The sequence below is a fragment of the Sylvia atricapilla genome, chromosome 30, assembly GCF_009819655.1.
Source record: "Sylvia atricapilla isolate bSylAtr1 chromosome 30, bSylAtr1.pri, whole genome shotgun sequence".
NCBI classification, from domain to species: domain Eukaryota; kingdom Metazoa; phylum Chordata; class Aves; order Passeriformes; family Sylviidae; genus Sylvia; species Sylvia atricapilla.
The window spans coordinates 702072-727705 of record NC_089169.1 but is presented as its reverse complement, the minus strand read 5'-3'; the positions used below and the strand labels follow the sequence as shown (position 1 = coordinate 727705).

General features: G+C 54.5%; 1 protein-coding gene across 7 annotated transcripts in view; it reads right to left on the bottom strand.

Annotated features, from left to right (window-relative positions):
- MEF2D (myocyte enhancer factor 2D) overlaps positions 1 to 25634 on the bottom strand; it is an 82420-nt gene that overhangs the window by 11359 nt on the left and 45427 nt on the right. For 2 of the 7 annotated variants that reach the window (XM_066338003.1, XM_066338002.1), the window contains exons 4-11: positions 21969 to 22172; positions 15065 to 15202; positions 14798 to 14932; positions 11292 to 11502; positions 8569 to 8625; positions 5004 to 5194; positions 4680 to 4700; positions 1416 to 1545 (exon numbers count right to left, since the gene is read on the bottom strand). In XM_066338003.1, the coding sequence (XP_066194100.1) occupies positions 1416 to 1545; positions 4680 to 4700; positions 5004 to 5194; positions 8569 to 8625; positions 11292 to 11502; positions 14798 to 14932; positions 15065 to 15202; positions 21969 to 22172 (1087 nt within the window). The remainder of the gene's footprint in view (positions 1 to 1415; positions 1546 to 4679; positions 4701 to 5003; positions 5195 to 8568; positions 8626 to 11291; positions 11503 to 14797; positions 14933 to 15064; positions 15203 to 21968; positions 22173 to 25634) is intronic. The other 5 variants (XM_066338006.1, XM_066338004.1, XM_066338005.1 and 2 more) reach the window with 5 other exon arrangements.

Sequence of the window (25634 nt, the reverse complement as noted above, 5' to 3'; positions counted from 1 at the left end):
CAGGCTAGAAGTTTGCTCAGGGCATCTGCACCCCTCCACCATTCAAATGATGATCACCTCTGCAGCATCACAGAATCACTGAATTATTCAGGTTGGAAAGGCTGTCCAAGACTATCAAGTCCAACTGATGGCAGTCTCCTTGGCATTCCCAGCACTGCCAAGGCCACCACTAACCCACGTCCCCAGGTGTCACAGCCACGTGTCTGTTTAATCCCTCCAGGCATGGTCACACCACCCTGCCCCAGACAGTCTGTTCCAAAGCCTGAACACCACAGATTTTTTCCCTAATATCCCACCTAAACCTCCCCTGGCACAACCTGGGGCCATTTTCTCTTGTCCTGTCCTTTGTTACCTGGGAGCAGAGTCCAACCCCCACTTGGCTGCCCCCTTCCTGTCAGAGTTGTGGAGAGTGAGAAAGTCCCCTGAGTCTCCTTTTCTCCAGGCTGAACCTCCTCGGCTCCTTGTGCTCCCGACCCTTCACAAATCAAAATGATTCCTGTTCAATTACCAGGGCAGCTCTGCCAGGTTCAGAGTTTGCACCCTACAGCGGTGCCCCCCACAGCAAACAGCACAGACGCCACTGGGACTTGGGCAGGAACACAGCTCTACCCATGGTCAGCTGTGAGAAAAAATAACTACAGAGAGCTGAAATTCAGGCCCCTCCGCCCTGAGCAGCGGCACAGGGCTCAATTAAAACCTATTTTGGGGACTCTGGCTGTGCCCAGCCTCGCTGGTAAACCGCATGGTCACGCAGGGAGAGGAGCCTCATCACGCACAACCGGCACCTTTGGGGCTACACCTACTAATTAGGAGAGGGAGTTCCCAACATGCCAGTTCTGGGTTCTTCCAGACAAGCAGCTTTTTACATTTTTGCAAACTTTTCTCTGAGCCAGAACAAGTTACATAGGCAACCAGCAAGTCCTCTAAGTCTTGGTGGAGGTCTGACAGGTGGCAGATGAACAACCCTTCTGCTTGGGCAAGTGCACTGTCACTGTCGCCTCAGGCTGATTTCAATCCACCATCCCAGATCAGATGTGCCTATGAGCAGGCTGGTTTGCATTCTTCCCAAACTTGGGGGGACCTATGCTCGTTGTCATTATTATGACATCCCTGAGCTGTGAGAGCCGGGGATGGGTGTAGCTTTAATTACCATCCACTTGCACAGTGCAATGGGCTACATCAGCCCTCACAGCCCTTCTGGCTACGACAATGAGTTCTCACCACTTATATAATGAGTTTCCCCTTGATTTTTATCCTGTGGAACCCTTTGGACTCAACCACGTCTTGCAGCGGCAGGTTCCACGAGCATCAATCACTGCACCTGCCCGGGGAGCACCAGGCACGTGCCTGCAGCAGCACACTTCCCTCTCAGGTGAAGTGACCCACCTGGCAGCTCTGCCCAGGCCATGTCTTACCTGTGTTGTACGCTGTGGGCATGGCTGAGAAGGGCAGCCCCTGCGTCAGCAAACTTGGAGTCGCCACAGAAACAACTGGTGTGGTCAGAGAGTGAGTTGCTTGAGAGACACCCAACCGCTGTGTGTTTTGCTGTGGGAGCAAACAGGGAAGGAGTTAAAGCCCAAATGGTTGGACTCGGTAGTTTCCATGGGTTGTGGCCCCCCCAGGCCCCAGGCACTGGGGCTGAGCGTGGAGACAATGGGACAAGCACAACTGATCCCTCTGGCCATTCCACGCTGCAAAAAACCAAAGTACAAACAGCACTAGCTACTGACACTCAGGACCTTGTGACACTCGTCTGCAGGTCACAGCCTTGAGTCCCTTTCCTGCCCAGGGCTGGGCTTCACCCACCAACACCACCCATGTCCCTGTGTGCACGGAGAGGGAATATCAGCAGGATGCCTCAGACAATTCCTCACTGCTTTCCAGAGGTTGCCTGTGAGGCTTGCTGAGCTTCCGAGGAGTGACAAAGGGACCAAAGCAAACCAAGAGCAGCTGAGGCAGCACAGAGCTGACATCTCCCTGCAGCTCTGGTGGCCAAGAACAAGCCCCTGCCTCAAGGGAAACTGAGGACACTAAGCATTGACCTCATGATTTTAAAGGGACTTTGCCATCCCTAAACTCGAAGTCCAGGGCTCAGCAACCTGCTGGCTCGGTGCCCTCACAAGGTTTTGGTGACTCAGGTATTAGCAGGTCCACTGTGGAAAAATTCTGCCCTTGGACCAGTGCACACCAACCGCCCCCCATGGTTTTCCAGGCAGTTACGTGGGCGGATCTATAGGTCAGATTCAGCCCTGTTTACAGGGCAGATAATCTAGGCTGTCTCTGCTGATCTGATTTAAATCAGACTCAAGAAGCTTGACTCTAATCTGAAGCACCCCAGCACACGTCACCCTGTGAAGACTGGGGCAATGCCCAGCTTAAATCACACATGGCACGAGGCTGGGACACAGTGAACAGCCCTCCTGTGGAACTGAGGGCTCCCAGGGCCTTGCAGGGCTGGGAGCAGACTCCGAAATGCTTCCCCATGGCCAGCGAGACTCTCCTGGGACAAGGCTGGAGACTAAACCCCTGCCCTGGCCACCTCCAGAGGGTAACAGCACCTGGCTGTGTAGGATTTGCTCACCCTGCGCCCACACAGTGCAGGTTCCTCCTGTGGCCCGGGGAAGGCGATTACCAGGGCTCTAATTGCTAAAGCTGTAGGGGGCTGTAGGAGCGGGTTTTCCTGGCACGCGTCCTGCTGGCAGCCACCTTTGGCCGTGCCCACTGCTGTGGGTTAAGGACACGGCAAGAAATGTCTTCACAGAAGGCAAGACACAGCCCTGGCCCTGTCCTGCCCACACAAGACCCTGAGCCAACCCAGTGGGATGCAGCCCCCCCAGCCCCATCCCTTCTGCCCCTCTCTCCAGGGCTCTGTGCCCTTCCTGGCAGAGCACAGGCATAGGGATGAGTGTGGCAGTGCCACAGGGCTGGGCTGGTGGGACACCAGCTGGGAAGGGTGTGCCAGCCCCAGGAACCTCCTGGATACCACCAGGTGAGTGTGGGGATGCCGGCCCCAGCTGCAAAGAAGGAAGCACCCTGATTTTCACCACAATCCATGCAGGGAGGAGGTGTGCAAGCTGCCCCCCACATCGTGCTACTCACACCCCGTGCCCACAGAACACGCTCCCAGTTGCCATTCCAGTTGGTAACACACCATGCAGCATGCTCCCCCAGGGAATGGATCCAGGGAATGGACCTGGCTGCCCCCGGCACGTTAGGAGTGTGGAGAGAAATGGAGGGACACCTCTCTGAACCCTCTAAGGGAGGAGAGCATGGCAGAGCTGCAGGAACAGAGGGTGGCAGGGCCGGGGCTGTGGGCAGTGGGGACACAGAGGAGCTGCTGCTGACTCATCTTGCAGCTGCCTGGAAAGAGGTGGGAGCTGTCATTTGGAGAGAGGATCTGGTCTCTAAGTTGAGCAATATGGAGGAAGCAAATCTGGGGAGAAGGTTAGCAGAGCACGGGGGCATCTGCACCCGGCAGGAGAGATCTGCAGGGACAACAGTCCCCTTCCCAATCCAGTAGTGCCAAGGTCCTTGTCCCACCCTGCCCACATTTCACCACCCTCCAGCCCTCTGCTGCCACCTCGGTTGGGGTGAGGACGTTTTTTTCAGGCAAAATCCCACCAGATTAATTCAGACCAACAATTAAAACTGCAAATGCCACCCCAGTGGATTTTTACCTAATGGTTCTGCAGTGTGTAGCCAGGGAATACCCCAGGCAGTGGGATCAGGAATGAGCAGATGAGGAGGTGGGGAATGACTGGTCTCCCTCCACACATGGGGAAACTGAGGCATGGAGATGCTGGAAGGGGACCACTAAGCATGAAGGGTTTGGGGACACGAAGAGCAGCAGAATTCATGTCTGCCAAAGCTCTGGCCCATCCTTGCCCTGGCCAAGAGTGCCTCCATGCAGGCTGCCAGAGGGACTGGCTTTCTCCTGTGTTTTTGGAGAGCTTTTCCCTGGCTGCATGACCTGCATCCCGCAGCAGCTCTTGCCCTTCCCTCGCTGCGCTGACCTGTCTCCCATCTGCCCTGCACCAGAACAGCAATGGAGCAGAGTGAATCCTTGCCACAAACAAGGTGGCATTCACTTTGCTGGCAGGGAAGAGAAAAAAAAAAGCCATAAAAATAACATGGAAAATTGCCTCGTGCACAAGAGAGGTTCAGGGAGTGCACTAGCCAGCCACTGGATTTTCACAGGCTTTAAATAATATCTTTAATATAGGAAGAGCCTGATTCACTCCCTGTCTCTCATGTGCTGGCAATGGGCCAGGTCTTCCTGTAGCTGTGGTGGCTCCAGTACAGCCCCATGGGCAGGTCCAGGGCAGTGGCTGTGCTCAGCCCAGCTCCACAGTCCCCAAAGGGACCCTGGCTGACCTCCCCAGGGGGACCAACTCAGCACATTTGGCCTTGGTGGAGAAACAGGCACTTTACAGCTCATGTCAGCTCCTTCTTTTCCATAGGGAACCTGTTTTCCTTAAAAGCATGTTTTTCTTGTGATTTATTTTCTGCAGCAGGATTGGATACAATGCTGGTGCCCGTATCTCGCCGCATTCCCAACACAAGGGAGCCAGTGTCCACCCCCTCTGTGTGCCCCATGCCTCGCCAAGCCAGGGCAGGACCAAGGGGACAAGCTGCCCATGTCCCACCACACCACCATGCACACTCAGCGGGGAACTCACCAGAGCCAAGTGGTCCTCAGTCTGTCCGTGGGAGAACAGGGAGAGAACCGAGAGGCACCGTTAACTCAAGCACCCTATCCCCACCACAACTGCGCCCGCTGGCACCACACCCTCACCTCCATGGGGCACAGAACAGGTTAGAGTGGCGCCTGGTACAGGGTTTGCACCATCCAGGGGTGGTGCAGGAAGGAATCCAAGCCTTCCTTCTCAGATCTCCCCTTCAGCACGGCCCCAGAAAGCTCCCACAACTACAGCACCGAATTCCCCTGTGGCCTGACCCCCTCCCAGCCCGCCTGGTGTCCCAGCAGACCTGCGGGCACTCACCAGATGATGCATCAGCCCCTTGCCACTCTGCGAGGTGATCACGCGCAGGTCTGGCTTGCGGCTGTTGGCGGCAAGCTGCGTGCTGTGCGAGGGTGGTGGTGGGGACTTGGCCGGGATGATCTTGCCCAGGCTGCTGCCATTGGACACGGGAAGGAGACCCGGAGAGGCTCTGGCACTGACGTAGCCATTTCCTGCAGGAACACGGGTGATAGAGAGGAAGGTGAAGGCGTGGTGACAGTTGGATGCGTGGCAGCGGCGAATGCACGGTGGTGAACACACGATGATGGTGAACACAGGGCAATGGTGAATGGATGGTGATGAATACATGGTGATGGTGAATGCACAGCTGTGGTAAACGTATGCATGGTGAGTGGTGCCGCAGTGAGGCTCCAAGAGGGCTCCTCCTCCTTGTGGGAGAGCAGCACTACATCCCCCAGGCTTCCCCAAACCCTCCTGCACTCCGGCAGGCTCACTGCCTGTGGGGTGAAACCAGGACAGGCAGCAGCCCCAAGCCCGCAGCACTCAGGGCAGCTCCTCAACCTGCAGAGACTCCCCCTTGTTCCTGCAATAACACCCAGCAAATCTCAGAGCCTGATCTGCAGCCAGGCTCTTTCCATGCTTTGGCCAGGCACAGCAACCCTGCCAAGATGGCTAATTACTGGCACATTCACTTTTAAGGTCTCTTTATGGTACCGGGGCACTGAAAAAGGGCTGCGGCAGAGTGACGACTTTGTTCACTGCTCCCACTGCCCCTTTGAAGATCTAAGGTTCCGTCCTTCTCCTCCTGCTACCCCACTTAAGGATTTTATGTGCAAAGAGAGGGGAAAAAAAAGAAGAAAGGAAAGGAGGAAAAAAAATAAAAAGGAAAAGATTTGATGAACATCAGGAAAGGGATAAATTGGATCAGATTACTGTTCTGATGAGGGTTGGTTTTTTTTTTCATGAATAGGCCCCAAAGATAGAAAGTCGCTCAGCAATCACCAGGATTCAGCCCTCATATTCATTGCACGTTAGACCGGGAAAATAGGTCGCTGATTGCATTATTAATCACATCTACCATTGCGCTGCATCTGCATTTCAGCAGGCGGCTGGTGGCAGTGACGCTGCAGCCGCAGCGTGTGGGGGCCGAGCGCCAGCCGCTGCCTCCCGAGAGCTGTCCCGGGCTGGACACAGCCAGCATGGGCCGAACCAGGCACAGGGGGTGGCCACGCTGCCTGGGTGCTGCAGCTCCGACCCCACAGATGGCACCGGGGACAGGAGGTGCTGCCCCAGGGTGCCTGGGAGTCACCGTCAGGGACACCCATGGTGGCCAGGCTGCTGCAGACTGGCAACTGTGGCATCCATGTCCCTGATGGAGGGAGAGGACCAGCCCTCCTGTCCCCAGCAAGGTGTCCTCCCAGTTCCAAATCACCGTGGGCAGCCGTGCATAAGGCATATGCCTGGTGCATCAGGCCCTGGCACCTCTGTGCCCCGTGAGCTGCTGGAATCCTGCTCACAAGGCCACTGGCTTTTAGATTTATTGACAACGAAGGTGTAGAAATTCCTCAGGTGACCACGGCTCCTCACAGTGCTGGTGGCCATGGAAAAGCCAAAAGAAATGTTAAACCCTTTGATATTCTCCTTCCCAATGCACCACTGGCACGGAAGCACATGGGGCTCTCATGGTGATTTTGAGACACACCATGTTATCTGTGCATGACCTGGGGTGTGGCTTGGGGTGGCTCCGTGTGCTGGAGAGGAGCTGGTTTGGGTTCTAGTGCTGCCACTCACCCCCAAAGATGGGTGGCCTCGGGCTGTCACTGCTGCTGTCATTGCCATGTCCACCCAGCATGGGTCCGGCCACCCCTGTGAGCCAGAGAAAGAAGGGCTACACTCCCACCAGGACTTCCCAGCCAAGGGCCTCCACCAGAAAAAGTCTCAAAGAGCAGTACTCTGGCCTGTCTTTGTACAACCCTGGTGTGAATCTGAGCAGGGCCAGTCAGGGCTCAGCAACCCCCCATGGGCCAGGTGGGGTGGACTGGGTGCTGCACCCTGAGGAGAGCACACGCTGTGGAGTGTGGGCAGGATGCAGGGATACAGAGACATCGCTGCAGAATCCAGCCAGAGGCACCCGCAGCTGATGACTCAGAGGCAGCAGGTGATCACTCAGTGCCGCAGAGACTGCAAGGGAGAAGAGGGAGGAGGAGGAGGAGGAGATGTACCACGTATTTGAAAACTGCAAGTGCAGTGCCACAGCCATAGTCCCCTCCTGCAGCCACGAGGGGTGCCCCAGGGAGGGCGGGGGTCTGGGGACAGCAGGGGTCCGGGGCTGGCCACAGCCGGGCTGTCTCTGCTCCTCACACCCATTTCCTGCAGTGGCAGCAGGAACGCAGGGAATGCTTCGGTGACGTCAATGCTGACATTCAGGGGCCCTGCCAAGCTCTGCACCCGCCATGGCTGCTCCCGACAGCTGACATGGGGGCGGCTGCAGGGGAATGGAGGCCACAGAGGTGCCTGGGGCCGTGGCACAATGGCCCCTTCCCTTTGCTCTCACGGATCAGCTGGGCGCTGTGAGAACCCAGGGAGACACTGCCCCACAACCCACCCTGGCAGGTTTTGCTCTGTGCAGAATTCCCTCTGGCACTGCTGCTACCCAGCACAGGGAAATGGCTATTCCTGGCAGTAGCCAGAGTGCAGGGGATGAGGTCGGGTGGCCACGGTGCTGCAGAACCAAGACTGGACCAATCCCATCCAAAAACCAGTGGGACCTGGCTCCAGTTTGCTTTTAATTGGGGCAATGTGGAACCCCATACTCCTCCTCCGTGCTGTCGGCTGGACACCCTCTGCAGAAAGGCCCAAAAGGGGTGAGGAGTCAGGCTTCTTCTGGAGCAAAGCTGCCTTTGCCCTGGGATGGATGGCATCTACCCTGCCAAGCCTGGGACCACTGCCAAGGCCAGTGGTGACACCAGCAGCTGCTTCCCAGCAGGACCCAGGGCGTTGCTGGTTTTTGGGCTGTGCCTACACCAGCAGTGGCCCAACATCCTCAGCCTGCAGACAGCAGAGAGGCAGATGTGGGGATGGAGATATTGTTAGTGCATTTTACAGCTGAGGAGCTGAGCCATGAGGCCTGAGCCTCATTAGCACTGAGGCTCTCACAGTGGAAAAGGCCCTTAATGAACTTTTCCTTGCAGTAAAGTTCCTTTATAGGGCCCAAGTGCAAGGAGGAACTGTGTGTTAATTGATCACCTGAGGACAGCAGAACTGGCTGCAGCACCAGGAGCTAAACCCAGAGCTACACAAATCCTGATCTTCAGGGGTCACCTCCTTGATCTGCAGCTCTCTCCAAGATCCTGGGTACATGGAGACTCCTTGGTCACTGAAACCAGCAGCCATAACAAAGGTGCTGGACTGGAGCTCCACATGCCAACCCCTCCCACTGCCAAGAGCAGCAATATCTTCCCCAGTCCTTCCCTATGGATCAGCAGGGCTCAACAGCAAAGCAAAATCCTATGGTACATGTGGGGAAACTGAGGGCAGGACTGTCACACGGAGCCAGAGGTGCGGGGCTGAAAGGCTCCTTACTTACCTACAGGGCTTGGGCAGGCTCCATTCGTGTTGTTCAGGTCTCCACCAAGCATCGCCCCTGCAAAGCAAGCGGAGAGATGGGATCACCATCAATGCAGAAACAGGGTGAGCATCCCTGCTTTTGGGGGGCAGGAAGGCAGGGAGTACAGCAGAGGAAGGCAGACGACAAAAAGCAGGACTGCCTTCTTGGGGAGAAAGTCCTGGGCAGAATGAGCAGCATTCCTGGTGATCAGGTTGGGAAATGTTATCCAGGCAGATCCGTTTCCTTTGGGAAAGAGCCAGGTGCACAGGAACCTGTTCCAAAGGAGGCAGCTTGGAAAACACTGCAGCTATTTTATTCCAAGCCTCCCTTTGGGGGACACAGGTCTGGTGCTGCCAGGGAAGAGAGAGCCCCAGCAGCATGACGGGAAACACAATCCCCCTGTAATGTTCACACTGACTGGAAACCATCCCACACTGCCAGGATGCCACAGAAATCCAGACTCCCATGGTCCCAACACTTGCAGCAAAGCACTGACGCTCGCCATCAGACTGGGAAAAACTAGACCTTTTTATCCCCAAAAAACAGAACGTTTTGCCTCGCCTGGAAGAAGACTTGATCTTTTTTCTGTCTTGTTATGAAGTTATTTCTGAAAGCCACCTATTCTCCAGCCGGGTCTGCCTGACCACGCTGCGGGCAGCGACTGCAGCCAGCAGCCGGCGCGGAGGCTCCGGAGCTGTGACCGCAGTCAACCCGGAGCCCTGGGCTGGTGAATGAGGGGCTTTCGATGCCAAACCCCACCTCTAACAGCTGCCCAGCCCTTCTCAACCCAGATGGGGAAACCTGAGACACAAACCTTTATCCAGCCCGTGGCTCTCAGCTTTGGGCTTGCAGTAAGCCCCTGAAAGCTGGAGAAGGGTGGGAGGGCTGAGGTGCTGCCGTGCAGGGAAGCACAGTTGCTCCCCATATGGGAGCAGGATTAGGAACAGCAGCAGTCCCAAAAATTGTATAACCTGAGAAAGGGTGAAGTGACCCACTAAATGTGGCATATGTGACACCACAGCACCCTCCCCTCAAGGTCCCTGTGCCTCCAAAGTCCCAGAGAAGGGACTCCACCAGGATTTTGTGGCTGTGCCCTGCTGTGGGCACCCCACTTGCACCTCAGGCACTGGTGCCTAAGCTGCCAAAGCGGGCTCCCTTCCTTGGGTGAGTGATGCCAACCCCACCCCCAGCCCCACAGACCCCTCCTTGGCTGCCCCTCTCCCACACCATCCCCGAGCCAACAGCACCAGGCACTGTCAAGGCACCCACCCAGCGCTTGCTGTGCATTTGCTCTGGAAACAACACAACCAGCTCTGGTGCAATGCTAAAAAAAATTCAGGGGAAAAAAAGAAGTTTTTCTAACATGCAAGGCCCTGGCTCCTATAAACAGGATTTCTTCCATGTCCCAGGCAGCGAGTGAATGAGACACAGATGGCCGGACTTGGAACACCTCTGCGCTCACAACCACAAAATGATCCCCCTCAAATGAGCAGCGAGTGAGCTGGAAACAGCGAGCCTCCAGAGGGGTCTGCTTTACCAGGAAGCCTCTTGTGTTCTCAGCTGAGGGGCCTACAAGAGGGCAGGAGATCCCTGCAGCTGAAGTGATGGCTGCCTGTGCCCAAGGAGGGCTCTGCCACGCTGCCTGGAGTGAGGTGCTGCTCCCTAGGACCACTCCTAGTGCAGAATGATCCCTGTGCTGCAGGTCTGGGGCCTCATCCTGATACCTGAGTACTTCGAGGCACCTTGGAGACTCTGCGTGAGAGCACTGAGCAAACAAGCTGTCTTTGAACCATGGTTCCTGCTGCATCCCAGCCAGGCCACTCCTCCTGCTCACCCTCACCCACCACACCACCTGCTTCTGGAGGCACCTCCCAGCCTCTCCAAATCCATCCCTTTTGCAAAGCTCCCTGAAGCTCTCAAAGGCCCAGGGGCCACAGCTGAGGGCCCAGATGTCCGGCTGGTCACTGACACCAGCTCTGCCATTTGCAGCCCAGGGCACTTTTATAGACCATCCGTGACATCCAAAATAGCAGGAAGCGGCTTTTTGCACACTGTTATTATTTATGATGATACTATGGGCGAGCAGGGCTGTGGTCACACGTCGTCCCTGTACCCACCCCCTGCTACTGCAGGAGACGTGGGTGACAACTCCTCTCCCTCACCCTGCCTCTGCCACCCATCACCAGTCCCCGCTGGAAATGACTGCTCCTCCGATCTGTCAGCAGAGCCACATGAGTAATCGCCCACGGCCAATTGCAACCAGCATGGCCCGATTCAGAACAGCCCTTTTTAGGCAGCCATGTCACCAGAGTGCCACCAGCGAGCAGGATGCCAGCAGCCACCCCCCAAGCCCGGGAATGGTGCCGGGTGACTCATCTTGCACTGCCTAACCCCGAGCAGATCCTTACAGGGATCCAGCCCTCAAAGAGACCTAGGTAAGGTGGGGAGGTTGCCCTGAGTTTGGGGCCGAGGCACAGAGGGCATCAATGTCTGGCAGGAGGGCAGGAGCACACGCCAAGGGGCAACAACCCTTCCAGGATGCTTCTGCCACCCAGAGGTGCTGGGATGTGGGCCCCTCCGCTGTGGACAGGGGATGGAAGCAGCTGGGGTGTCCCCTCAGGGATGCCCCATGCTCAGTACTTCAAGCCCAGCCAGGTAGAAGGGTGAGAAGGTGAGGTGCAAAGGGACACAGTGTGGCTCACCTGCACTGGCTGGCCGCTGCGGCAGCCCTGGGGACACCGTGTTCCTCTGCAATGCCGGCTGCTGCGGCGACAGGAGCCGGGGATCTGTCAGTGAGGAGGTCACCAGGGACTGGGTCACCAGCGAGCTGCCTGGGTTGCTGAACTGCAGCGTGTTTTGGTTGGTCACCGGCACCGTCACGGGCATGGCAAAGTTCGGAGCGGGCACTGTGGACTGAACAGAGAGCAGGGGGTAAAGGGGAGCCGGAGCCGAGTTCCTGCAGCACGGCACAGCTGCTGACCAAGGGGGGACAGTCAGGTCTCCTCAAACCTCCACTGCTGACCTACAGTGCTGAACTTGAACCCACACTGGCACCTTGCGGGGGATACACCCGAGCCCAGCTCCCCACCAGGGACCACCAGGAAGAGCAATGGGCTATTCTCTCGGATACACCAGAGCTCTGGAAACAACTGTTTTGGCGTCATATTCAGGCTGTATTTATTCACCCCTGTGTTTTCAGGGCAGGCATGAAGGAGAGGCTGAGAACAGCCCAGAACATGAAGGTGGGCAGCAGCCTGGTGGTCTGCCCCCACTAGCATTGACAGCAGCCAGGCTTGGCACTACCCTTCACCCCCAGCACGATTCTATGAGGCCATTTCTCAGCCAGCAGGAAGCCAGAAGTGGATCCCCATTCTGGGCTGGCACTGCTGCTGGTGGCTGAGCACCTGGGAAAGACTAGTTTTGCACAGAGTCCCTGGGTGACTTGAATCCATCCTGTCTCCTCTGGGAGCTGCTGGGAAGGAGAAGCTGACCCCAGGAATGCAGGAGCATCACGAAAGCCTTATCCTTGGCTGCAGGTTGAGGACCAGCTTCACCTACCAGCCTCCCGTGGCAGCCAGACCTGCTGTGATTATCCCAGCCATTTGTCTTATGTCACTGATTTGCTCTTCGGTAACAGGAGCTGGCACCTGCTTAGAGGCTTTAGCACGGGCTTTGCTAAAGTCCCACTTTAATTTGCTCCGGGTTAGAGAGGGAGAGTAGCCCAGCACTGAATGGGACCATCATGGGGCCAGACGTGGAATCCCACAGGCTGCACCAGCAAGGGAAGAGGGAGCCAAGGTCTCCCCACTGCAGCTGGTGCATCTCCCCGTCACCTTGCTGCCCCTTCTCCTCCAGGAATCTGCTCCTGAATAGGTCCTGCTCCTCAGGTGAGAGACGGGGATGGGAAGAAGGAGTAGGACAGTGCTCACCCACACCTCACTGCCAGGAACTCTCCCCACCTGCCTCCCAAGGGCATCCTGTCCTTCAGAGATATCCTGCAGCCACAGCCAAGCCACGAGGACAGCGGCTCTGAGCCTGCGCTGTGGCACTGTTCCTGAGGCTGCCGTTCACAGGGACAGGCTCAGCAATTCCTACACCACCAGGGAGAGCTGGAACACGGAGCCCTCCCTCTCCTCAGCCCGGGAGCTCATCCTGCATGGCAGCAGAATCGGAGGAGGAAGAGGAGGAAGGTTTCTTGGGCGTTGCACGAACACCGGAGCAGCATTGTGTAATATATCACTGCCAACGCGTCCATGTGTGTGCAACGTTCCCAGGCAGGGAGAGGAAGAGCTAAAGCTCCTCCACACCACAGCATGAGCAATGCCATGGTAGAGCTGTGAGCTGGATACGCCAGCCCAAGAGCCGAGGTTTGCCTTAATCCAGCTCCACCCCACTGCACCAGCAGACAAGCATCAGGCTGACACTTGCCACCAGGCACATCCAGGCCACCCAGAGAGGGCACAACAAGGGACACGGCAGTTTGCACATCGGTCCAAAGTCTGGAGGAGAAGATGCACACATCAGCCAAAACCCACGATTTCTGCTCTCGTTAGAAGTGAGGGCAAACACCAGAGGCAGAAGCCTCGCCAAGGCCTTTCGTTAGCAGACGCGGCTGTCGTTAAGCTGCCCCGGCCACCCCGCTGGGTTAGTTCTGGTCACACACAAAACCAACCCAATGGTTAACATGGAAAAGCATCTTCTTCAACGGCACACGCTCCACCTGCACTGCTCGGCCCCTTACTGCCAGGGAGGTTTAGTGGGGGAGCCAGATGCTATGCCCTGATGAGGAGACACCCAGCACTTGAATGCCACCTGCTGAAAGGACTTTGGGGCACAGACTGTCCCTTTGGATTGGCATATCTGGATGATGGGGAGCCTACTTGGGGCCCTCCCTTTGCAGTAGACACATTTTGATGCTGAGCAGCCCCTGCTCACGAGGGTATTCTGCACTAAGGACAAAGCTCAGGTGGATTTTGAGCCTATTTCCACCAGTGGCAGGGTTTGTGCCAGGTGCTAGGGGGGGACGTGTCCTGCTGGGGCTCTACTCCCACCCATGCACCCCGGTAGGGTGAGAACCTGTACCCCTCCTAGTGAAACCAGCGAGGCTGAGGTAGACCCATGTCTTGACAGAATTAATCTTGCCCTGAACCCCTCCTGTGGGGCTGAGCTCGTTTTCACAGCAGAGCTGCCAGAGATCATCATCACCTGCACCCCACTTTCCTCCACCTCCTCAACCTGCCCAGGTCTCAGGGCCACCTCCTCACCTCCTCCACCCGGAGATCTCGGGGATGGAAATGAAGATTTTGGGACCTTTGTGAGGCTCGTGGAGCAACACAGCGCTGAGTCAACAAAATAAAACCTGGGGATTTCACAAGGCCCAGCTCTTGAGAAAAGCCAGAATTTTAACTCGTGGGGGCTTGCAAAGCACAGAAGGGGAGATTATTTCAGGTCGGGCTGTGTGTGTAATTTTTGCAGTGCTGCATCCAACCCTGGAAAAGGAGCCTCCGCCCTGCTCCCACAGCATTAATTACAGCTGCAGCGACTCGGGGCTAATCCTCCAAAGAGCCGTTGCCTGCATCAATAGTCTCTGCTCCCTTGAACTAACAACTAATTTGAACGTGTCCCCCTCCTCCTCCCGTCTCTTGACACAAATCCCTTTCAGCACTGTCCTGATGCCACCCCAGTGCCAGTGACAGCTCCAGGATCAGAGGCTAAAACCTCCCTGGATTTCTGCCACAGGCACCAGTTGTCCTGAGGGCTCGGTGGATTTGGGGGGAATTAACGTGGAACAGCCCAAACCAGGCTGAGCCTTGCAAGGATGTGAGGGGTCAGCACCCGCCACCAGCTCTCGTGAACACTAGGATCTTAACTCAGACTAAAATACAGTTTTTTTTGACGAAAAGAGAGTGAAAAAGGAGGCCCTAATCCAGTACTTGCAGTAAAGGAGATGAGACAAGCAATATGCTCCTGAACTGCCTGGCCAGAGCCAAGGAGGGTCAGGAATGCCAGAGCTAGTAGGAATGATTTTCCCAAACATGGGAAACAGGAAAGGCCCTCAAGAGCCAGGTGCATTCAGGGCTGCAGGGGCTGTTGGCATCGGCTCCAAGGCACGGCACAGCTCCGAAGCAAAGCCATGCAAAATCCACCCCCCCATCACCTGGAGGCACTGGGGAGGGGACCAGGGGGCTGCAGGCCACCAGCTACTCACTGCGAGCCGGTAACTCTGCATCATTTTATCAAACTCCTCATCAATCTTTTTATATTTCTCTTCCGTCTGCGGGGTCAGCGCAAACACTTCATCCCCTTCCGGGCTCTCGCACTCCCTGTGCTTCTTGTTCAGCGCCTGTTACGTGCGGGGGACACGGGGGCGTCGGAGAGGGAGTGGGGGACGAGGTCGAGGGGAAGTCGAACAGAAGAGAAACAAAACAGAAAAGAACATATAATGAAGGTTTTCCAGTCACGGGCAGGTACTTACACCATATCGCTTGAACAAGATATCCAGATCCTCGCTGCCTTTGCGGTATTTATCCTCCATCAAGGGGCTCTGGTCTATGGAGTCGTCGCCGTCGGGTTCTGGGCTGTCACAGCCGTTAAAACCCTTCTTTCTTAATGTCTGCAAACACAACCGGAACAGTCTGAGATCGGGGAGTGCAGATGGGGAACACGGGCAGGTCCCCCCAAGAACATCCCCTGGCCTGTATAAACCAGGACTTGCCCCTGTATGAGTCAACACCATCACCCCAAGATGTTGCTGACCTCAAAGGGGTTAAAAAGGCAGGATACAGCCCCTGGGTTTTGATGCCAGGGCGTCTGTAATTTAGGAATTAACAGCATGGGGAGCAACGGAGAGAAACTTCCTTGTTTTCAAAGGTTCTTTTTACACCAGGACTGAATTTGGCCCTGCATGAACTCAGGCATCTTCGTCACTTTCAGGTGCCACAACATCACGAAGGGGAAAAAAACCGTAATGCTCTTTGCTGTCCTGCAAAAAATAGGGAAAATCTGCTTACAAACAGCCAAATAGGAAAATAAACCCCAGAATAATAGGCAAATTGTCAATTTTGTCAAAATCTCCTGACAAAACCAGACAAGTGGCATTTGCCAAATGCAAAGGTGCCACAGGAAGAGAATCACATGACAGTGCATGTGTCACAGTGACAGCTGCGATCCCTGCTGGGGGTGACACGGGGGGTGATGGTGACAACACTGGGCAGCAAACCCCACACCAAGACCGGGATCACAAACAGGAAAGATCCCAGGCACTGCTGCATTGAGGTAATGAGGTGAGACAAAGCAATCCTCGTTAGGAGGAGCCCGCTGACTGCAGGGCATGGTGACGCCCCAAGTCCCTCACTCATATTCAGCAGCCAATTGAGATTCACTTTGAATCCCTCTACTTTCAACATACCAAAAGCAATTAAGCGTTATGACAGACCAACACTTGCCAACTCTTTTTTTTTTTTTTTTTAAGAAGTCAAAGCTACAGAATTTCCTGGAAGTCTTGATCCCTTTTCATGCCAAATTCAGCAAGGGGAAAAAAAAAAAAAAAAAAAAAGTCTTGACAATTCTCTGTCTTCCTAAACAGCAAAAAACATCTCCATTCTGAGGCCAAAGCGTGTTTGGGAGTGGCTCTTCAACTACCTGTAAGCTCCAGGAAACACAGGCCTTCTAGGGGAAATGCTGCTGGAGTGAATAAACCCCAGGATGTCTCCAGAAGGGTGGGAACCCTGCGGGTGGGATTTGCTCGGCGCTGCTCCGCACACAGCACCACAGGTCGGGCTGGATGGACATTTGTGCCAGGTAGCCACAGCCAAGCAATGGGCACCACGCCCACCCAGCCTGTTCTTCATCCAGCTGAAGCTTTTCACAGTATTTTCCATTAAAATTACTCCTTCCTGGGTGCCAGGCACCATTTTCACTCTTGTTACTGGATCCAGCTGCAGAGGGGAAATGTTCTCCTTCACATACAGCTCCACAAGAGAAGGACCTGGCTCACTCCTGACCATGGTGGCATCTGATGCCCTGTTTGGTGTCACCAGTAATTTCTGATACCTAATAATTATTAACTAATTATCTAATAATAATGATTGTTATACCTAATATTAATATTATACCTAACAAATAATACTTAATAATTCCTAGTATCCCTAATTCCTGTGTTGACTCTCTACAGAGAAAAGCAGTGGAAATCAGTCACTGCCATGAACAGGAGATTCCCAGAGCTTTTTCTGCAGTTTCCTGAGGACTTTTCCCTATTATTTTTCTATTTTTGTACATGTCCTTGTTTGTTCTCAGAATGGCCCAAGAGAGGAAGAGATGCTGCTGGTGGGGAAGGAACAGCTTTGCCTTTTTTTTTTTTTTTTGAAACTGCTTTTTGTGGATTTTTTTCCAAAACCTTTTGTTTCGCCGACACAGCCGAAAGACGGAAAGTTGAGCTTTTCTCTAAAAAAAAAAAAGTTTTCCTTTTTCAGAGGCAAAATGGAAAAAGTTGTTTTACGAGCAGTGAAGCAATGAGGCCAGGTTTCCTTCAGGCACTGAAGAGATTCTCTGGTGTGTAACATGGGACTGTGCCCTTCTCGACATGATTCCCTTTGCAGGGACAGGAACTGGAGCTCTCACCTCTGTCCTCCCATCCCTCTCTGGGAATCGGGAAGATAATCCCTCACATTCCTGAAAACTTCTCTCCTTCAGCAACAACTGTTGGCAGGTTGTGGGGATGGATGAGCCACTGCCATCCCCCAGGACCTTCAAAGGAGGGAACCTCACAACGGGATTTTTCAAGAGGTTTCAGTCAAGCGACAACAGTCTTCTTTCTAGAAGCTGCAGCAACATTGTCACCAGGGAGGTTTTTAGGCAGCTCCCAGTGCCCTCACCTCTGCCCATATCTGACACCTGAACCAAGCACAGGGACGAGCCAGGAGCTGCCACAGCATTTGCCATTTCTAAGTCCATATGAAATCGTCCCGGGGATTGCTCCCTCAACAAGTCTGTCAAGGAAAGCAGTGGAATGGGCTGGATGTGGCTCTGCTCACCCAGACCCTGAAACAGCTCACAGCATCACCTCTTCATCTTTCCTAAAGTCTTTCTCTGTGGGCCTAATACGTTTGATGTCCCAGCTCTACCTTGGTCTCTTTGCTCTCCCCAGCCACCACCTTTGTAAAATCAGTCGTAACTTCATCGTGTATGAGACCCACAGGTCCTTGCAGGGGTGGGTCCACAGCAGCTGAGCTCTGAGGGGCAGCTGTGGTGCCACCATCCCTGTTCCTGCAGGAGAGCCACCAGCAGCCCCAGGAAGTGTCAAGCCAGTTGTGTATGGGGAAAAAGCCCTTCCCAGATGCTACAGGCAGCAGCGTGAGCTGTGATTGTAAACCTGTGAGCTGGGACTGTGACCCCCAAACTGGGATTGTGACCTTGGAGCTGGGATTGTAGCGTGTAACACTGTGAGGGGCTGCTGGAGCTGCAGGGAAGAGGATGGGGACAAGCTCTAGAGCTGGCAGGGCTGAGCACAGGGCTGAGCTGCAGCATGGTGGGACGGGAAGCACCGGCGGCACGGAGTGACCGGGCCAGAGTCACAGCAGGACACAAGCCAAGGCAGCGTGGCTTGCAGCAATCTGCTGCTCAACAAAAGGTTTGGGACAACAAAATGCCATTTCCAGCCATAATGGCGTTTGGCTGCTGGTTCTTTTGGGATTTTTTTACCAAGAAAATAGTGTGTCCCATATTTTTTGCTTTTTGTCAAGATGATGCAAAAGGAAAACAATTCTGCTGGAGTGGGAATCAAACCCAAAGATTCCCGTTTTGGGGATCTCTGCAAGGTCTTTTAGAAAAGAATTTTTCTTCTCATTCCTCTTCTTTCTTTTTGCCAGCGAGAAAACCAGAAGATGCAAAGAGGTTTTCAGGAAACCTTTCTGTCACTGGGCTGCAGCCAGTGGAACACAACAATCTTTCATATGGAAGAGATTTAAAAGTAATTCCTTTCCAGGAGAAAATTTTCAGAGAAAATCAGAGTGTGAACTTCTTGTAGCAAAAACCCACCTCAGTCATCACCTGCCCCCCTCCCTGACACACTCAGGTCCCCCCATTCTATCAGGACCCACTGCACATCCTGCTTTGCCAGGCAGTATTCTCACTTCCATGATCCCAGGTCACATGGGAGCACATTTCCAACCCGAAGAGAGTAAGAGAGCAGCAGGAAATGCAGAACATGTGAAAGGAAACGATGCTCAACCAGGATGCAGTTGACTTCCCTTAGAGGAGGGAGACTTAACCACTCTGGGCTTTGGAGAAGTCTGGATGAGGATAAGGATGAGGATGAAGTCATGACACTGGCAGCTGCCTCTGCATTTCGCCACCTCCCCAGCATCCTGCAAAATCTCTGATTTAACACATCGCAGGGAATGACAACCCCGGGAAGGAGAAATAGGGGGAAATCAGCCCCTTCAGGACATTCAGCCAAGGAAAGGGTAGAAAGGGCTGTGTGGCTTTAACTGGCTGTGGAGCATCCTGGTGCCCGGCGAGCTCTGCTCTGTCCAAGTCCCTTCTCAGGAACTGGCACATCAGGCAGGCTGTGAGGAAACGAGAAGCGACAGCGAGGACCAAAGCCGGCGTGATCCCAGGCCAGGCGTGCACGTGGCACCCAGCGTGCCTGTCTGGGGGCTCAGCTGTCCCCCGCCTGATTAAGGAAACCCCCCTCTCTGCATTAGAGAGATTTTCTCAGACTTAAAAGCCTGCAATAACCAGGACTTTGCCGGGCACAGAGAAGCCACAGGGGTTGTGTGGCTGAATCCCACTCCTGACAGCCACTGCCGAGCCCTGGCACAGCTGAAACACAGGGTGTTCCCACAGGGAATGGAACCCAAAAAGCAGCTGGGGTGTGGAATCCCTCTAGAAATAGAGCTGTTTATGCTCAGCATGGAGCAGCTCTGCCTCTCACTAAATATCCAGGGGATAAACTCCCCAAGGACATTCCTGTGGACATTGGGATGGGGTGCCCCCAGTCCCACCCTCAGATGCACCTCCCCAGGACCAAACACAAGGAGATCTCACGCTGTTTTAAAACATCATTTGGACAGAGCAACTCATCCTCCAAGCAGTGCTTGGCTTAGCCCTCTGGAGCCACTGCTCGCTCCCCTTCCACCAGAAAAACAAAATCAAGAGGCTTCTGCCTCAATTCCTACAGGTCCTGGCTGCTCCTCATCCTTCCTGAGATATTACCACGAGCCACTCAGGGCTGAATCCCTCAGCAGGAAGGGGGCACGGGCATTACAGGGAAGATGGGCTGATGCAGCAGCTCCTTGAAATCCACTTAAATTCATATTTAGTGGCAAATTCCCAGCCTGGGTTTTTACGGTCCCTAAATGTTCAGTGTGGGGAAGCTTCTAGAATGAGAAGATACTTTTTGTGAGCCAAGTTCAACTGGGAGCCACCAAGAAACGTGAGATAAATTGGATTTGTGTGCAGTGGGGCACAGCTGGGCTGTTGAAACCTGACTTGGATGAGGGGAAATGGAAATCAGCACCAAGAGTAGGAATGGTCTCCCTGGGGGCATGGATTCAGAAAACAGTAAAAATCTTAGAGCAGCCTCAACCCTCCTCCCAGACAATACAAGGATTAGGAGAGATGCTTGAGCAGCCTCCAAACTGCCTGCACCCCAGGTTTTGCTCCATGGCAGCTCTGCCAGCAAGACATGCCGAGCCCAGCGCATTTGGGCTCTTTTTCTTGCCATCCACCAATATCCTTCCGCTCCCGATGTTCCTCTCCTTGGCTCTGGATGCAGATCCAGCTTTTCATGTGGTGCAAACACAGTGTTTCTTTGGGTGCCAAGGACTGTGTGTAACTTGTCGGCTTGGGAGTGTTTGCATCTTGGACCATAAGGGAACAGAGAACGCTGCCCAAAATGTTTACAGTATTTTTAGGCCAAGACAAATCTGTTCGATGCTGCAAGCGCCGCAGTTTGAGCATCCTGGAGAGACTGCGCCTCTGAGCGTGGCAGGGAACCGCTGGCATTTGCACAGTGAAGTGCCCCTGCGCCACTTGACTCAAACAAGCCAGAAAAGACATTTTTGAACCATTCTGAAGGCCCCTACAAAACTGTGCTGTGGCAGAAGAGTTTCCAAACCTCAGCAAAGGACGACGGATGCTGCAAGATGCTTGGCCACGGCTCAGCCATGGGGTGAAATCCTCAAGTCCAAATCTCTCAAAAAGATACATTTTACAGAACATTTAAAAAAAAAAACAAAAAAAAAAACAAAAAAAAAAAAAAAAAAAAAAAAACCCCAAGATTTTTAGGGGCAAAGGCAGGCTGTGTTTTCCCCTTTTTCATGAAATCAAAGCCTGAGCACACTGGCCAAGGGGCACCAAAGGGACTCAAAGGCAGAAGCAGAAGCCCAATTCCTCCAGCAGTGCAGGCTGTGGTGCTCCACTCTGCCACCAGTGGCTCTGAGGGCATTAACTGATGCCCATAATGCCATTAATTACAAGACCAAGCCCTTCATTTGCTTGTCTGTCCAGGTTTAATGGCAGCTGCCCCCATGTTGAGGACCCCACAGCTCCATCTGCACAGCTACTGCTGAGGGAGAGGATGTGACTGATGACCAAGGCACTGCTGGCACTCTCATGTGAGCCAAATGTACTTTGTGCTCCGGCCCAGCGATGCTCTGCCAGCACCAGGGACAAGGACAAAGTTGTGGAGAGGGCCAGCGTGGGGGCACCACCAGCACATGGCACCTGAGCATCTCCTGTGATGCCAGCAGGCTGGATGAGAGCAGCCTTGAAGTGAGCGTAGTTTGGGCATGGTGCCAGTTGCAGGGATAGGTGACACTGGATGTGGTTGGGCCATCCCTGCAGACCCATAAAATGCAGCCAGACAAACCTTGAGCAAACCCACCAACCCATGAGCTTGGCCATGCTTTGAGCAGGCACTGGACCAGAGGCACAAGATCCATCCCACCTAAATTCCTCTGCGATTCTGCCACTGGTGCCCCCCCACAACCCCACTGTGCCTGTCTCAATATCCAGGCTGGGGCAATGTCCCCAGCTGTACCAGGCACTTCAGAACAATGACACCAGTTGCACCAGGCACCCCAGTGCAGCAGTCCCAGGAGCTGCCTCCAAATCCATCTTGTCGTGGTTTGCCTGGATTCCACAGCGGACTCCCACAAAGCAAACCTGCACCTCAAGTTTCAAGGCGGTAGGTCAACACAGAATGGAATATTTTTGTACGCTGAACCAAAACCATGCAAAATCCACCTGGCACTGAGTGTGAGAGATCTGCTTGCTCCATCCTCACCCCGCACCAACCTCCTGCATACAGTGTGGTACCAGACTCAGCCCTGGCTCTACCAAGGTGGCAAAGCTGGGGAGCAGACGGGCAGCCTCACCTCGATGATGTCTGCGTTGGTCCGGCTCTCATGGGGCTCGTTGTACTCTGTGTACTTGAGCAGCACCTTGTCCATGTCGGTGCTGGCATACTGGAACAGCTTGTTGGAGTGGTTGAAGATGATGAGGGCAATCTCGCAGTCGCACAGGACACTCAGCTCGTAGGCTTTCTTCATCAAGCCAAACTTGCGCTTGGTGAAGGTCACCTGAAAGCAAGGACAGCCACGGTGAGAAGCTGTGTCCATGCTGCCACAGACCCAACACCTCCCAGAAAAAAATGGAATGACCACTGGAGAAAGAGCAAAAGGAAGGGGAATGCGCAGGGAATATTCTGTCTCATTCTCCCCAGTTGGACCCAACCCCAAGCTCACCTCCTGCTTCCAAACAGTTCATACTGCTGCCTATTTTGGGATCCTCCAAAGGCAGACACTTCACAAGCACAAAGATGATTATCAGCGTTGGAAATCACATATTGCCAGATCAAGAGAAAATAAATTTCAGCAAAATCCCCAGCAGAGCTGCCATCTGTCCGAAGGCTGCGGGTTTTTAAGTGGAATATTCAAGTGATGGAGATCTTGTCCTTGCTTGCTGCAGCTGCACTGTGACTGCTCAGCCCTGGGGGCTACAGAGCTGGGGCTCAGCACCCCAGAACTGCCCAGGGGTGCCCACCCCACCTGTGACCCACTCTCCTGCTCACCAGCCCCCACTTATCTCGGTAGGCTATACCTCCCCAAGGGCACCACGAGCCCCCCTGTGCCTGACTCCTGCCCAACTGCCACTTTCACCTTGCTGTCCCCCTTTGTGTAACCTCACTGCGGTGTTTTTCTCATTGTCTGCCCAACTGGGGTCTCTGTCTCCCCAGCCCGCCCTGGCCTGAGCTGTAACCAGAGCTGTTGGCTGATGAGGCAGCTCCTGCAGGACTGATCCTGGAGAGCTGGCTGGGGGCTGGGGCCAGGCCTGGGTGCTGGCTCCAACACCAGCTCCAGCTGGCGGGCAGATTCCCAGCCCACGCTCAGCTCTCACCACCACACTCCTAACAGGACCCAGCTGGTGGAGAGGGAGCTGTTTTGGGGCTCCCTGTCCTGGCTGCAGTGCAGACAGCTGCTGAGAGTCCCCCACTCCCAGAACATGCCGCACGCTGACGGGGGAGACGCGATGCTTGGCCAATGCCCTCTCAGCAAATAAAAACCAGAAAAAGAAAATAAGAGGCAGGAGGTCACTGCTTTGTGCTAAGCAATGCTCTGGGGGCGAAGCAGCCTCCAGGGGAAGGGCCAGAGATGAGCTGAGATGTCCTTGGCTGCCAGAACCTTGGGTGCTCCCTCTCCACATGGGAGGGCTTGACGCCACTCTGGGCCTCCACCACAGCATCAGTTTTGCAGATGAAGAGCTTTAATTTGCAGAGCTGAGGGAGGAGAGTGAATGAAGCCGCTGCCTTTGCTCAGCCTGTCAGTGGCATCACAGCCACGGCCCAAAGAGCTCAACATGGAGCTTCCCAGTTCACAGAGACAGAGAGGAGCAGTGCAACCGTGATGCCACCAGCAGCACCCAGTATGCACCCCCAGGGTCCCGCACCCCTCAGACAGAACCATGTCCCTGCTTGCGGTAGGAGGGCAGAGCGAGGGCAGCTCTGGGCACACTTGGCAAGGGGAGCCGCTGCTCCTCCCCACCATCTCCAAGAGATGATTAAGCAGTAACGAGATTCAGCTCTAATCGCCTCATCCCTTGGAAAGTGTAGGGCTGGTACCCTGTGCTGCTGTGACCGCCACGTGTACCTGCTTTGGCCACGGCTGGGCTGTGGCTGGGCCACTCACGTTGCCAGTGCCGCCCCATCCCGGCACATTTTGGTGAAAATTAAATTCCTTGAGGGCCATCTCCCGTGTCATTAACTCCCTCTCCCCAGTAGCATTCCAGACTTCTCAGCCACCCAAAACCTCTGCTGCTGGGTGCTGTGCAGAGCTGCTCCCATGACCAGGAGCCAACAGTGCCACACCACAGCTGTGGCCGCACTGTGACTTCAGGTGGGACCCAGCTGCGGTCCTGCTCCTGAGGCTGTGGCAGGACAGGCTCTAAAACCACGACCTGTCTCTGTGCCCCCTTCCCCAGCATGACCTGTCTCACTGTCCCTGCCAGGGTGGCCTCTGGGCTCTGACTCACCCTCCAAGCAGCTCGAGGTGTCCCCAGGAGGAAAACATACGGTCTCCACCAGAACAGAGGGACGAGCCAAGGGTGGGTGTTTCTGCAGCCACTGGTGTTGGGGGCATTTTGCCCAAACACACCTTGCCAGGCACCAGGACAGGCTCAACCACCAAGATTGGAGGCAATAGGGCGAGGCTGAGATGTGGGGGCTGAACAGTGGGGCAGCTCGTGGCCTTGAAGACCAGTGACACGCATGGTTTGGGTTTTGCCCTTGAGTAGTGAAGAGTGTGGAGTCATCTTCTCCAAATCAACCAGCAACTTGGGCAGAGCTGAGCAGAACACAAAACACCAAATTATCCCTCTAGACATGAGGGGATACTCCTTCTGCAGACAGGGCACAAGAGCATCCCTCTCTATTGGCACCACTGCATCTTGCAGAGAAAAGCAAAGATTTGCCATTTAGCCACTGTATTACACAAAAGCATCACCTAACACTGCCTTGTGTATCCACTCACAACGTGGGACACAAACCTCAAACCTTCCCCTCACAAAGTGCACGAGCCTCATCTAGAAGAATTAACCTTGTAAGTCTAAGAAGGTAATCAAATCTCATGCTTCAGGGCATAAGCCGATCACCAAAGGGGTCAGGAAGGAATTACTGCCCCACACTAGCAGGGGATTTTTTGCCTTACCCCTGATGCAAACCACATTGGCAGTTGCCAGAGTCAGCAGCCTGGCCCTGAAGAAATGATGGCCTGATCTGTTGTGGCAAATCCTCTCCAGTAATTCCTCTAATGACATTAGTGACTCTTACTTGCTCTCCTCCCTTGGTTTTGGCTGCTACTGTAATTCACAGAATCACACACTGGTTTGGGTCACAAGGGATTGAAAAGCTCATCTTGTCCCAGCCCCTGCTATGGACAGGGACACCTTCCACTAGACCCAAGCCCCATCCAACCTGACCTTGAAAACTTCCAGGAATGCAGCAGCCACAGCTTCTCTTGGCAACCTGTGCCAGGGCCTCTCCACCCTCACAGGGAAGAATTTCCTTCTAATATCCAATCTAAATCCCCCTCTTTTCAGTTTAAAACCATTCCCCCCTTGTCCTGTCTTCCCAGGTCCTTGTCTGAAGTCCCTCTCCAGCTTTCCTGGAGCCCCCTTTAGGTCTCCACGGAGCCTTCTCTTCTCCAAACTGAACACTCCCAGCTCTCCCAGCCTGGCTCCAGACTAGAGGTGCTCCAGTCCTCAGAGTATATCCACGGCCTCCTCTGGATCCTCTCCAGCAGCTTCACATCCTGCTGGAGCCTCCATGTGGGTTTGTGTCCCCATGGAAGGCAAAACCTGGGACATGAGCAGGGTCAGCTGATGCTGAAAGCTCAGTGTGAGATGCAGGGAAAGAGCTTCACCTCACAGCAAAGGCTCTGGAGGGCCCCTGCTCAGCCTCAGCTCTCCTGGAGGGTCACGATGCCTCAGCAGCCCCAAGCCACCGCTCAGGATGAACTGGGCAGCACGAGTGGAAATGCAGGTGCTGA